This window comes from Coturnix japonica, chromosome 1 (genome assembly GCF_001577835.2).
Source record: "Coturnix japonica isolate 7356 chromosome 1, Coturnix japonica 2.1, whole genome shotgun sequence".
Classification (NCBI taxonomy): domain Eukaryota; kingdom Metazoa; phylum Chordata; class Aves; order Galliformes; family Phasianidae; genus Coturnix; species Coturnix japonica.
Window position 1 is genome coordinate 153,435,148 of NC_029516.1, and position 15,203 is coordinate 153,450,350.

The following is a 15,203-nucleotide window of genomic DNA, read 5'->3' on the forward strand; positions in this document are numbered from 1 at the left end:
ACTTATTTCTCATTAAGTCTAACAAACAGTTAAAGCAACAGTAAACAGACCTTCCCATTCCCACAAGAAAGCTGCAACAGTAATTGATTACAGGACAAATTTGATCTATTGTGCAGAATTTCAGAGTGACTTCTTTCTCCTGGGAAAGGAATCCTCTAAGGTTGGTACATGTCTTACAGACATCACCTGGTACTTCCTAATCAGTGAAAGACACTGACAGTTCCCAGTCACAGGCTCAGGATTTTCTTCACAGTAATAAGCAGGAACACCTGCACCTGCTCTTTGCATTAGTGGCTTCTTTTATGCATCCCTAATTCTTTAAAATCTGGTTTTCAGGAACATTAAACCTCCTCAGGGAGATAAGGGAAAACAATTATATGCTCTGAAAAATGAGCAGAATCTTTTGATTTCTTCTTCAATACAGGTTTTCTTCTTTGTTTGTAGACAACTGATTTTAATCTGACAAAGCTTTGCATAAGGAACTAGCCTCTCACGCTCCCATCATGGCTGCTGAGCCTGCTGTAAAAATAGAAAAGAAGCATTCAACTGATTATATCACATAAAGAGTATGTTTGTTTCATGCAAACAGGTTCTTATAATTTCAGTTTTGCACAAATCCCTGGGAGCTTTGTGTCATGTGCTAAACATCCCAGTCAAGCAAGCGGGTAGCACAATGCTATACCATGCAATTTTGAAAGGAGGAGGTAGAGCCGGCTGGGGATGTATTCATGAAGGTTAACATTAGCCCATACAGGCTAACATCTATAGTTAGTAAAGAGAGAAAGGCTCCTCCAGAGGGTAATTCAGAACTGAAGATTCATTTAGCTGCTCTGAATCTCTCTCCAGAGGAATCTCACTTTCCATTAATTTCAGAAACAGCCTGCAGAGATTAGCCTCAAAAAGATCATACTAACCTCTGTGTATACTCCTGCACCTACCTTCCATCAGCAGGAACAGTGGCCGAGATGTATAGTTAGCTACTCTGTATTTAAATCTGAACACTATGTATCATAAATTAAATGAATTTTACACAGCTAGAGCTCAGGGTTCTGCCAGTATTGCTGAAGTGCTGTCTCCACTCTGCTACTTCAGTAACCACAGGATTCAGTTTTTTCCACTGCTCTATTCAAGTGCTCCATTTGATGACTACCTGCATGTTAGCATACAAAGGACTGCTTTACTCTCACCAACTTCAGGACCCACTTAACATGCAGCACATTTTGTGGTTTAATCTGGCAGCCAGATGAGAACTGCTTCTTGTGCACTTAGCCCCTTGCTGGCAGGGCAGTGTGAGAAGACGAGACATCCTTGGCTCTGTGCAAGCAGTGCTCAGCAATGGCTAAAACATCAGCACATTACCAATGTTATCCTAAATACAAAAAACATAAACACACTACATGAGCCTCTATGAAGAGAATTAACACTATCCCAGCAAAAATCAAGACTTCAGTACACAAGGAAAAGAACGTAACTGACAGAACTGATTACTAGCGCAATGACACATCATCAGTTGGGTAAAACAAAGACTATTTCCTAACTCTTCCAGTTGGTCTATATTACATTATGTCCCTGCACTTCCCTTCCTGAAAAATGTCCATAATCCCTTAAAATGGAAAACTATGTTCAAATTTCAGACCGTATTTACACAAAGGTGTCATGAACAGAGAAAGTATTACAAAGATAATTTATTCTTCCAAATGGACGGATCATTTGCATATTATACAAACTATGTTGCAACACAGCACATCAAACAAATAGTTCACACTGTGCTAGTAACAAAGTAACGATGTAATAAAAGCTTATTATAAACAATAAGAAATCATGTAAGATTATTTTACCTAGCCTTTATTTCAAAAGCAAGGCACCTTAGTTTCAAAATGCCTTTGAAAAGGCCCTTTGAAAACTATATTGCACCTTGAGACATGAAAGAAAGCTTCCTATTTGTTACATTCTTCTTCAGGTATTCCATCAACAGATTTGCAGAGAAAGTTAAAAGCCACTGATACAACCGATTCTAATTAGATTAGTAGAAGCTATACATGATACCTGAAAATCAGTGCTGTATAGAATTCTGCATAATAAGAACCTTATGGCTTTAATTTAACCTCAGAGTATCTTAATTAAGGTCAAAGGGCGGCATTTTTAATTATTGTCGAAATTAAACTGAGAAAATGAGAAAGGAACATTTGTATTTTTTTCATATTGTTTATTAGGAGAACGTAGAATTTTACAATCCATCTTAGAGGTGGAAAATTTTAAGTCAAATATCATTTTCAGGAAGTTTTCTTCTATATACTGAATTCATACCCACTCATTAGGGCATTCCGCATCCACTATTTGAAACAAAATCTGAACATCCTTCTGGGAAATTATTGCACAGTTGAGTTGTATTTGTGATGACCCACATTAAACCAAGCACTGCACTGCCCATTACTCTACTTCCTGTAAAAGTAATAAGACACATAAAATGCAACAGGGTAAGATTTGGCAAAACAAATCACAAAGTAGTACGACCAGTTCAAGAAAAGCAGCGATTTCTCTGAATAAAATACATGACTGATAATTGACCTCAGGCAACTGATAAACAAAAAGCATATTATCTGAACACAAACATTCTGATCAACTATGGTTCCCTTGTAACATGCAGAAACAAAACTTTTACAAAGAACCAGTATTTATTAAAAAAAAAGGAATGATATATTTGACCAGTACTTATACTTTCCCAAATTTTGCCAGGCCTTCCCTGCCATTTTGAGATTATGTCTTACAAATTCTCTGAATTTACATTCAAGACTTCAACATTCAATGCTTTGTGAAGTTAACATACAGGTAACCTCTGTAATCTCTTTTATCTAAAATGTTTTCAGCAATTAAATCTTACAGTTACTTTGGAACATTTGGCAGTCAGGTACTTATTTCAGTAATAAACCACTTTTCCATTCTATTTGGGCTAAATATGCGAATCATGGTAAAACTTCACATTTCAACATGGAATTTTACCAAAAGAAAAGAAGAATGAATAAAGCTAAACCTTCCAACACTCGGTAGAACAATTTCTCTTTAACAAGATCGTAAAGTTCCCCCTTCCAAAACTAAGTTTGACAATATATAATATTTTATATAATTACTTATTGTGGTTGAGTGCTTTCTGCTGCAGTTTCAGTAATACACATCTTTAGAGACATCCACCTTCTTTTTCAGTGGGATCAGGCCATTGGAAAATGCCAGTAAAGAAATAACCAGTGCATGATTATTTGTGTTTTAACAAGAAAATGAGACCTTATCTGTGTGTCACGAAAAGACTGGATCTTGGCAAGTCATGTTTGGTAGCTTTAAAAAAGCCAATTCTTTAGTCGCAATGCAGAGTTCAAAAATAAATAGACTTCAGCTACATGACAATGTCACTTATTCCAGTTGATTTCAGCAGACATTAGGAGCTTCCAACTCTATCTCTGGGAATAATCCGTAGTTCTGAACCGTGCTTTAGAAATACATTTCCTAAATAAACAAACAAAAGAATGTTACCAAACAAAAGAAGTTTCCTAAGGAAGTATACTCATTTAAAGAATAACGTCCACTGGTGAGTGTTCAAAACCTCTGTAATAACTTCTCTGACACACTACAAAACCATTTTTTATATTTCCAAAGAATTATCTTATTCTTCCTACAGTGCCTCTCCAAAGTGCTCTTGTTTTTAAGTAACAATATCAGGCTTGAAGTCATAGAAGACTTGCAAGTTACAGCCTTTCAAACTTTGCTGTTCTATGCTGGAACGTCTAATTTCACTTCTATGCCATGATAATTTCAAGACCAAGAAATCAAGTTTTAATTCACTAAAATTATTTTGAGGTCATTCATGCATATATTGATACTTAATTCTCTTCCTAGTTCAGTATTTATCTGCTTTTAGCTTCAGAATCTCGGCTGTACTATTCTTACAGGAAGGTCCTCTACACATCTATGTAAGTTTCAATTTAGCATCAAAAAATTCTTCTATTTCTTATTAAATACCATGTAATCCTAATCATGAGAGTCTTTCTGGGAGCATGCAATGTAAACATTTGTAACACTTTGATGTCTAGAATAATTTCTGCTTGTATTCAGGACTGTCCCTACTGTCTTCCATTAACTAAACACAATGCATTATTTAATAACCATATGGAGTGGATTTCTTATTTTTTATATTTCATACTGGTACCTTGTGAAGCAGACTATACAGTTCTACAATATCAGGTTTTAAACACATCTATTCATTCCTATTCATCATCATGTTGACTTGTGAAAAGAGTATAATTCCCTTTCTTTCCAAAGCACTCCATTTTCTGAATGTAGAGTGAGTGCACTCCTAACAAAGACTATGATATTTAACATTTCTTCATTAACAACATATTGGAAAACTCTCCTTTTTAAAACTTAACGAATCTACCACATAGATCAGGATTCAAACTGTTCAACCTGTTCAATATAATAATAGAAAATCCATTCAATAGAATATATTATCAAATGTCCTACGTTTAAAAAAATACTGAATAAATACATTACAATCACAGAATCATAGGATATCTTCATTTGGAAGGGAACCACAACTCCTGGCTCCACAAAGGACCATCTGAATTTCAAACCTTATGTCTGAGAGTACCACCCAAATGCTCCTTGAAATCCAGCAGGCTCGGACAGTGACTTCCCTGAGGGAGTGATTTTCATGTTGCAATTGTAATCATAAAACTCTTAAAACTTTAAAACAGGCTACAGCTACACCTCATGCAGTCGGTAGTCCAGCCCATTTCTTAGTCTGCTTCTATCATTAAAGTTATGGCATACTACTACCTAACTACTGAGAATTTCAAACTGAAATCAGTACTGGAATTAAGTGCTAAGGCCAGCTTTTTCAGCTTTCATTTCCTCTGCCATGTGAAATCATGTAGGAAGAACTAAGTCATTCTTGAGGAATTTTTTTGTTAGGGAGTCAAAGAAAAAATGGAATAGGACAAAACCTCCAAAATCCCAAGGAATACTGAGATTTTATTCCCAGATCATCTTAATTGGGGAAGTTTTTAAACACTAAAAAATAACAACACATAAAATGTTCATCCTACTGGTTCAACCCACCAAAATTTAATAATAGGTAAAAAGGAAAAAAATAGAAGTTTTACCATATGAAGTTGCTTCTGAAGTATCAATAAGGCTGAACTTAAGGTTATAACGGAGTTACTTACGTTTACTTGTAAACTCAGAAGGGATTTTGTTGTGAGTCCTTGATTTGGTGGCTCTTTTCCCCAGCCCTTCTTTCAGTTTAAAGCAATACCACACAGTAATATCATGGCAAATGGTACTTAACTTCTTTGTTAAAAAAATCTATATATCCTTGTGTCTAATCTTACATTTGCAGACAGGATTAAGATCATGAGAAAATATTTTCAACCTAGATCTTTAATTTACCTGAACCTTGACTATGAAATGCTGTTACCTTACTGCTGAGTAATTGCTCAACATTTATCAAAACTTAAGGGAGTTAATGCAAAGCAACTAGAAACCTGAAATTTGATGTGAATACCTGTAAGCATGATGAACTGCCACATAAACATTTTCATTCAGGAATGAAGAAGTTCCTTAATCTATTTGCTTTGCAGGATTAAACTACGTAGTAAAAATGCAAGTATACCTCTGAGGAAGAAAAACTGTGTAAATATATCTTCACTTAAGACAACTGACTTTACTGTTTGGCCTAAATGTTCTTAAATGGTCATATGAAAAGCTGTCCTCACATGCTGGTGATGATCCAGTAGCTAAACCATATTGTTAGCTGTATCATCTGCTTTCACTCTATTTGGTCACATGATGTGTTGAGACTGGTGTTATCTAACATCTTTGCAGGCAAAATGTCCAAAGCAAAATTATAATGTAAAAACAAAAGAAGCAGCAAGGAATTCCTCACTAACTGTTCATCATGTTTGCAAGCAGGAATAAAGTTATTCAGTTTCCACCAGATGGAATCACCTGAAATCCCTTGAGAAGAACAAGAGGACTATCTGCAAGACCACCCTTCTTTGAGAATGTACTTTCCAAAGCACTTACAGTTCCTGTTCTTAAACAGAGTATTACTCTTCTAAATAACTCCTATCAGAGTGGCTTCTGATATACCAAATACTACCGAACAAGGCACGGCGGTGAAAAAAATACAGCTATCATCTGGTACTTTAGTAATAGGTAAGTGCTCTTTTGGACTGCAATAAATAGCTAAGTACTAAAGATCATCACTACCTCACTCTTCCACGGTCCTAAATAACCAAGTGAACAACAGTTCTGTGGATTTAATCTTTCACACAGAACACCAACCATACATTCAACTACTGGGCAATTGTTAAAACTTGAGATATAACAACCAACCCAGAGTGCTATGTGTTAACCAGGACAAGGGAAAATGGATTTAAGTTGAAAGAGGGTAGATTTAAGTTGGATGTTAGGGGGAAGTTCTTTACTAGGAGAGTAGTGAGGTCCTGGAACAGGCTGCCCATGGAGGTTGTGGATGCCCCGTCCTTGGAGGTGTTCAGGGCCAGGTTGGACGGGGCCCTGGGCAACCTGATCTAGTAAATGTGTATGTTTGGTGGCCCTGCCAGGCAGGGGGGTTGGAACTTCATGATCCTTGAGGTCCCTTCCAACCCGGGTCATTCTGTGATTCTGTGATCTGTGATTCTGTAACTTGAAATAACTGAGTTGGGTTTTTTTAGAACTATTGGGCTCTGTAAGTAATAACTTACCTGCTGTCTGTGCAGGGTTTATTCCTATTCCATCTAGGAAGAAATTAAAACAGAAAAGGAGACAAAGGTGAAATGGCCTTCACACACTACCACACTGAACTTAGTGCTCAAAAATATGAAACATCCAACAGTACATATTTATCATGCTAGTCCTTCAAATAGCTATTTCCAATAATCAAAATCAGTTGTATCAAAGGAACTAACATGAAATCTACAGCACAGCAAATCCAAACTACAACTTATGAGAAAACAAATCCAGTGCATAATAATGGCTTAAAACTTTCATCCCATGCATATGTAATAAGAAAAATGCTACTATATTATTATTACTAAGTTCGGTTTGTAGACTGCAGAGTCTGTGAAATAAGAGATGTTTCTGCTATTATCAATATCCCTTAACTGAAACTACAATAGAAGAACTACATACTTACCATTTGTTATAATGGCACTGGTTGCTGCAGGAACTTTGAACTACAGGAAATAAAGAGTACAACAAAACAATGTAAGAGGCAGAGACAAAGGAGAAAACATGGAGAATGCTCAAAGCTCAAAGTGACCAAGAACACATATGTTCACATTTTCCAATATAAAAATGGTCAACAACATCAAACCCAAAACATACGCACTTATTCACGGGCATACTAACTTCCTACTGGTGTGCTCAACATAACGAAACACTTACAGGACCAGAATAAGAGGCAATATGAAAACAAGATAGGGTAGGAAAAAAGAAAAGGTTGCATTTGAAATGCATGTAATTTGCATTGAGAGAATATTTTTACCACACAAGTCAACTCTGAGTGATTAGTATTACCATCAGGTACGTTATCACAATTTGAACTTCCCATTGTTCTGACTGAAGATGATGTTGAACCCAAAATTAACTTTAGTCAATCTTGGTTTATTTTGGCCTATTTCCTGGCCTTCTTCATGTCTCCGTTTTCATCTCCAACTCCAAGAAGTGTTAGATATAGGATCTGCTTAAAAAAGGAGGCACTAAGAGGCACTTATTTTTATGAAAACAGGGAGCCAAAAAGGATCCAGAGAAATATACTGTACTGTGTAACGTGGTTGGATCATATTGGATGGAAGGGGTAGGTAGCATAGGTGCACGTCCATCTGTGTCACTTGGTTCATCTGAGGACCACAGGTTGCTCCTTTGCCACTTAGCTCAATGACCAATGCCTAAGACTGGTGTCCAAGCAATCAGCAACTATCATTTGCTCCTCAGAAAACATTTTTCTTATGCAAGAAAAAGCACAACTAACTATGAATGCTAATACTAAATGCTTTCCTGGTAGAATTAGAGAGCTTTCTCATTTGCTGAGCAAGTTACTTCAGCAGAGCCTTTCAGTGGCATTCATTAATTGTGCTTTTCTCATTTTCTAATTGCTCAAACCAAAATTTCGAGGTCCAACTTGCCAAAACTCCACACACTAACAGCAACAGCAAGAGTTCACAGAAACCATGCTTTAATACAGCACCTAATTATCGGTATACTGAAAAATTGCCATCTCTAGGCACACAACATTAGCATTATAATCTCTTAGCTTTGTATCCATTGCAGGCAAATCGTGTCACCTACTCACCTTGCAAAGTAGCATGGAAAGTGTAATTTTTTGGCAAAAGACAAATAATATGCAAGTGTCACTATGGAAAGGCCATGAGGAAAGTAATAATTTGTCTTCAAAGCAAGGTTTGAATAATGAGTTCATAAAATGGGGGCTACATATTTAACACTAAGAATGCAAAAAGTAACACATCATCTCATAATAGCTAAGTACTACAGTAGCTGCTCTCTCTCTCCCCATTCTCAGCAGGAAAAAGGGAAGAAAAATGAGACGGCAGAAAAAAAACACTTGCAGGTTTGAGATAGGAGCAGCTTAATGAAAAGGCTTTTGAGAAACAAAAGGAGAAAAAAAGTTACTCTCCACTTGCCAACAGCAAGCAATGCACAGTCACATCTCAGGAAGCAGAGCCTCAGTTTCTATGTTTATGTGCAGTAGTTGCTCGCTTTTATAGTGGAAGTCTTTCCTTCTCTTCCTTCCTTCAAGATTTATTGCTGAGTGTGACATCATACAATATGAAATACTGGGCCAAATAACAATGGTAATTAGGTTACAATTAGATACTCAGCACATTAAAATCACAGAATCACCAAGGTTGGAAAAGACCTACAAGACTGTCCAGTCCAACCATACACCCATCACCAATAGCTCTCACTAAACCATGTCCCTCAACACAATGTCAAAACGTTCCCTGAACACCTCCAGGGTCGGTGACTCCACCACCTCTCTGGGCAGCTCATTCCACTGCCTGACCACTCTTTCAGAGAAGTTGTATTTCCTAATGTCCAGCCTGAACCTCCCCCTGGCGCAGCTTGAAGCCATTCCCTCTAGCCCCAGCACCAGTTACATGAGAGAAGAGGCCGACACCCAGCTCACTATAACCTCCCTTCAGGAAGTCATAGAGAGCAACAAGGTCTCCCCTGAACCTCCTCTTCTCCAGCTCTATTTCAGCATTTGGCATCCAGAGAGACACTTATGGGCCTCTTTGTAGCTTCATCTTCATTCTGCAGGCCTATCCTTTTAATATCTATGTTTGCTTTAAAAACCTTACAAACTGATAAATGTTGCTGCAAAACAACTACTCAGTTCCCTTCCCAGCCTTTCTTGTTCCCTCATACCAACATTAATATCAAACATCTGTGTCAGGAATCCAGATTATAATTGTGAAGCTGCCAATGAAAGTACGGCTTAGCCTGAACCCACACTACACCTTTAAAGTGACTCTGTCAGCCAGAGACAGAGAAGGGCAAAAGAAGGAAACTCTCTTCACTAGGAGAGTGGTTAGGCCCTGGAACAGGCTGCCCAAGGAGGTTGTGGATGCCCCGTCCTTGGAGGTGTTCAAGGCCAGGTTGGACGGGGCCCTGGGCAACCTGATCTAGTAAAGGTGTATGTTTGGTGGCCCTGCCAGGCAGGGGGGTTGGAACTACATGATCCTTGAAGTCCCTTCCAACCTGGGTCATTCCGTGATTCTGTGACTCTGTAAGGAAGCAACATCCAGGGTCAGGTCTTGAAGACACACCATCTTACATCAACTTAAGCTTTCTGCAGATATTAGTAGTAAAGGAGAGGTCCACGCAGCCAACAAACTAAACTCACTAACTGATAAAGCAAAGAAACTTCAAAAGACACCCTTTAGTTAATTACTCATTTTGAACGATCCAGCATGCAGCTCCATTAGACCCTCAACCCTGCAGGCAAGAGCTGAAATGAATCTATGACAAAGAACACGGAGTGAACAGGAACACCCCTTCTAGAAATTAACAGTGCAAACAATACATCAGAGTTCTGCTGGACCAGTCTAGGCCTCTGTGTGTGAATTTTGTAGGCATAGCTGCATTCATTCAGATTTTTTTAAAAGGAAGAAAAACAATAATAATAAACAGAAACCCATTCCATCAGCAAACGTATTTTAATGTATTTATTATTATGCCTATTATTCTGTTCAAGTAATGTCACACCAAATAATCAATCCCTTTTACTCCCACATCAGCAGTGTCTCTGCTATGATCTTCTGTCACACTGTAGTAACAAGTATAGAAATCAGAATCATAGAATCACAGACTCCTTATGAGTTGGAAGGGACCAAGGCTGTCTAGACCCACTCCCCTGCAGTGAACAAGGACACCACAGCTACATCAGGTTGCCCAGAGCCTGGTCCAGCCTCGCCTTGAAAGTCTCCAGGGATGGGCAGTCCACCATATCTGGGCAAACTGTTCCAGTGCTTCACCACCCTCACTGTAAAAGATTTTCTCCTCATATCTAACCTTAATCCACTATCTTTGAGTTTGAGACCGTTTCCCCTTGCTCTGTCACAAAAGACCCCGCAAAAGAGTCTGTCTCCTTTCCTGTAGCTCTTTTAGACACTGAAAGGCCAACCTTGGGGCACCTCGGAGCCTTCTCTTCTTCAGGCTGAAATTACAGATCCCAAAAGGTTTGACAGATCCACGATATGAATAAATCCTGGGTTCTGAGTATCTAACAACAGGATTTATTTACTTATTTCTTTTGCGTGCTGGATGCAGTGTTGTATTTTGCAAGCAACAAGCTTTTTTTTTCATGAATGCTGAGAAAATTAAAAGGAGTCACAACTTTCTACTTACTTCCTCAGCAGCAAACTTCAAGACGGCTGTGAAAGGTGTACTTTCGGGCACACTTAGCCTGAAACGAGAGTTTAAACATTGGTTGCGTGACTGTTAACACAAACCAATATCAAGCAACTGATATGAGCAGCAACTTTATGAGCAGCAAAGCTCCTGCCATGTATGTGTACATACAGGATGAGGCAGCACAGAGATGCACACGCCATTCATTTCACACGATATAATAAAAGCAAAAGAATAAAGAACGCCCATGGGACCCCGCAGGGATCACACCTGAGGAGGGCCCCGCACCCCGGCCCGCACTCACACTTTGTAGGGCAGCCGCGGGTCGGAGGTGAGCGTCACTTTAAAGGTGACTTTCGACCTGGGAAGAGCGAGAAAACAGTGTGGGGTTAGAGGCAGTGTTAAGATTTGCTGTGGGGCAGCAGGGCCGGGATCGCATCCCCCCCTCACTCACATGCTGCCGCTGCCACCGCCGCCCGCCGACACGTCAGCCTCACAGCGGCCCTCGCTGCTCCTCCCGCTCGCTGAGCTGCCCACGGTGCGCCTGATGGAAAGATACAAGTTAAAAATGCCCTGCGGGCTTGAGTGGCAGCGAATGGAGCCCTGTGTGGCTTTACAGCGACGAGAAGAGAGGAGCTGAGCGTGGGTGAGCTGAACTGAGGAGGGGAGGTGGGAGTTTCTAGTGAGGCGGCAGCTGCAGACGTTCCTTAGGGCGGGTACGGGCCCTGGAGCTGAGAGAGGAAGGAAAGCAGGAGGGCGGGGGTGGGGTTGGGTGTTAATTTGTATCCATTTCCCCTGGATTTACCTCAGTTTTACCCTGCGTTCAGGGTTTTGTGAAAGCTCTCACAACTGGTCTCAACCCTGGTCTCAAACCCCTGTAGGGTTTTCCTACCCCCAGGTAGATCAACACTTCCTCCCAACTTGGTGTCACCTGCAAACTTACTGAGAGTGCACTAAATTTTCTCATCCAGACCATCAATAAAGTGCAGTCCAAGGCTGTTTTTACCACACGCTGTTATGTCAGACTGGTCAACGCACAACACTTTGTGCTATTTAGTGTAACTGCGGTCTCATTAGGATCAAGGTAATAGAAAAGCTGTACAAGGAGTCAATGTGTTGACATAGCTAATTTCTTACCTATGGACTGTCTCAGTGTTCAGCTAAGAAAATTGTTCTTTTCACAACTGTATTGCTTCTGTTTTGCAACTGAAACAAACAAATAAAAGCTTATGTAACAACATTAATATTTCCCCATGTTTCGTGCATTTAACTTTATATTACTGTATCTGTCTTCCACAGCAATGTCACATTTGTGGCTCCTGCTTATTTTCTCACCTGTCAATGATAATTTTGCTTTTCATTGTCCTGCTTCTAAGAAATCACATCACGAGGTGTAGGTAATCAAATTTTCTTTGAGCATGTAACCTTTTGTGTGGGAAAGTGTCATCCTGTGTTTATTTGAACCCTCTTCAAATTCAGGTCATTATTATTTTACAGTGCTTTGGTTTCAATTTATACAGCCGTGCCATCTGCCGCTTTCATTAATGCATCACTGTTTCCCACACCAAGGTCATTAATACAGATGTGAAATGAGAGAACCATCGATCTAGAACTCCACTCCTTGCCTATCAACTGTAAGGACTTTGCTTCCAGGGAAATAAATACACCCAAATCTTCATGCTCTTGACTGCTTTTAGTACCCATATTGATTTTGGTTAATGTTGATTTGAGTACACATGTATCATATATCATACCTATCACCTGATAAAGTGTCGTTTCAGGAAAATGATTAGGAAAGTGAATGAAGGAATGGATTAATTAATTAATCAATTAAGGCAAATTTAATCTGGTTTTCTTTCTGAATCAGCACAAAGAAGGATGTGAAGAAGCACACCTGGTTCACAGTATTATTGTGTTCCACCTTACACCAGATTTAGATGCTATGGACGCGGATCCTGTGCAGGAATATTTGTAGGTAATTTCAGAGACATTGTCTTTAAAAGTAGTATCAAAAATCCAAATGCTTTTATAAAAACAAGACCTCTTCAGTACTGTGGAAATTTGTACTCTGCTACCCAAACCTTATTAGAAAGATATCAGGGTTGTTTTTTTTTGGTTTTTTTTTTTTGTTGTTTTTTGTTTGTTTGTTTTTTTCCTGATAATTTTCAGTAAATAAAGATTCATGTGTCTGAGTTTTCTCATTCAGCTTGGAGAATTAATGAAACTTCACGTCCAACCTGCAAACTAGCCAAGGATGGACTACTAGCGACTATTTCATTTGTGGGCTTATACACAACAGCATTCTCCTCAAGAAAAAGGGATCTGATTCCAATGAAGTCTTCCCTTCTTTACCACGTGACTGAAAGCAGAAAACAAGCTGGATTGTTTTTTTTTTCTTCCAATTTTCAAATAAATTCCCTATAGCACTTATTTAGCTTCTCTAAGTATGTGCCTATAGGCATGTATTTTGTGATTGCAGTGAGATATGGCTTTGGTTTTTGAAGCTGTGTAAATTGCAAATGGAATGGCGATTTGAACAATTAAAACCACTGTGATTTTGGCAATTTGCATACATATCACTACAATAGAGAGCATTTATGGCAGGAAAATGTGAAAATAAGCCTCTAGAAAATAACAAAATATATATCCCTCTGAATACTGAGATGGGGCTGAGGTGACTTATAATATCTTGAGAGCACTTTATATAAATCATTTTAGTTGATAACAGCATTGCAAGAGGGATAAGCAGTGCAGTGCAGAGGAACTCATGCCTGCAACGGGCAGATACTCAGTTGGCTGGACCTGGTTTAGAGGTGTGAAAGTGGCACTGAAGAGAAACAATAGAACAATAGAAAGGGAGTGGAATTTAAAAGAACAAAAATTTACTGCGTTCTGCTGACCAATATTTAGCTGCCTGACCAAGCTAGTGTTTTTTATCAGAGGGTAAAATTATTATAGAAGGAGTAACTGTTGAAATGAGATGGAACATATAAAATTATGAGGAGGTGGAGTGTGACATTTGTTTCTCAAGTAGTTATATCCTATACCAAAGTTGTTTACTATATACCTGTGGTATACTAGTATACTAGTGCTGAAAAATATACTCTTTGATAGTATTTTATACCTACTTTCATAGGAATTGAGGACACTGTAGAGTAAATATGCCAGAAAAAAACAACCCAACAACCAAACATGTTTTAAAGCAATGCTTTTTAGCTTCCTTTTTCTTCCTGCTTTGATTCCTATTTTCCCTTGTTACAGTACCTGTTGGCTATACATTTCAGTAAGCATTCACTTAGAGCAGCCTTGTGGTACAGAACTGGGGATCACGATTTCCTTCTCATCTTGTAAACAAATAAATTTGGCCAAGGTTCAGAATTTGGCCATAAAAATTAAGCTGCCTTGTTTGTGCTTTTGGAAAGACATCTCCCTTGTTTCTTCTGTGACTTAAAATCGTTTATCTTTCATGTGTATTTGTAAGATTTATGAGTGCACCTGCCATGTGAAGAACACCAGTTTCTGTGCTACAAAACAAGTGTCTATGAGGAGAAAGGTTACCACAAAAACTAGTGTTGTAAGGACTCCATGGAAATATCAAATCTGAAGGTTTAAAAAGTATAATAAAACCTCTCACATGCAAAGTATGCTTTTTGCTTTGTCAGTCCCTGACTGGGTAAGGCACATTATGTTTCCAAGAATCTTCACTTAAAAAGCAATGGATTAAGCCTTTAATCAGGTACACAGAAAACAAAATCTTGGAACTTAGAAAAAAACTCTTCCATACCCCAAACAATCTTTTTCTCTCCACTTATGCCTCAGTCTTTATTCTTGGCCTTCTGCCTGCTTGGTGCTCTTTGCTTTTGCTTTGTTGCTTGCTTTTCACTATTCGGCCGTGGCTGAATAGTTGTGGTTTTTTTTTTTTTTTCTTATTTATTTTATTTTATTTTTAATTTTATTTTATTTTTAATGGAAGAATTCAGTTATACACACTTCCATGTCAAGCACCATTTTGTCAGACCGCCCCTCTGCTGCCACCCGTCAGACAATAACAAAATGTGATGGAGAATTGCTGGTAAGGTTCAACCTCTACTGCCATACCACCAACATTCATCTCTGATGACCTTGACCAACATAATTAAATAGAGGCATCATTTTTGGAGAAGCCCTCATGTGAATGTATCATACCTTATTTTCCAGAATTTGTTTGAAATCACTTTTTTCAGTCACGTAATTTTCTAGACTTCTTGTCTTAAAAACCAATTTAATTCATGTAT

General features: G+C 38.6%; 1 protein-coding gene across 1 annotated transcript; it reads right to left on the minus strand.

Moving 5' to 3' along the window:
• Positions 1-1,829: 1,829 nt before the first annotated feature.
• Positions 1,830-11,510, minus strand: UFM1 (ubiquitin fold modifier 1). The gene is made up of 6 exons (XM_015851913.2): positions 11,384-11,510; positions 11,234-11,290; positions 10,927-10,984; positions 7,190-7,229; positions 6,759-6,791; positions 1,830-3,498 (listed from the first exon to the last, which is right to left on the minus strand). Coding segments are annotated over exons 1-6 (258 nt in total). The 5' UTR covers positions 11,386-11,510; the 3' UTR covers positions 1,830-3,430.
• Between the last annotated feature and the right edge of the window lie 3,693 nt (positions 11,511-15,203).

Bases quoted from the DNA above. Each gene is read 5' to 3' on its own strand.
- UFM1 (XM_015851913.2), bottom strand. The intron at 10,985-11,233 runs GTGAGTGCGGGC...CTCTCGTTTCAG, and splicing joins CCGCGGCTGCCCTACAAAGT to GCTAAGTGTGCCCGAAAGTA. The intron at 7,230-10,926 runs GTAAGTAGAAAG...TATTTCCTGTAG, and splicing joins TGAAGTTTGCTGCTGAGGAA to TTCAAAGTTCCTGCAGCAAC.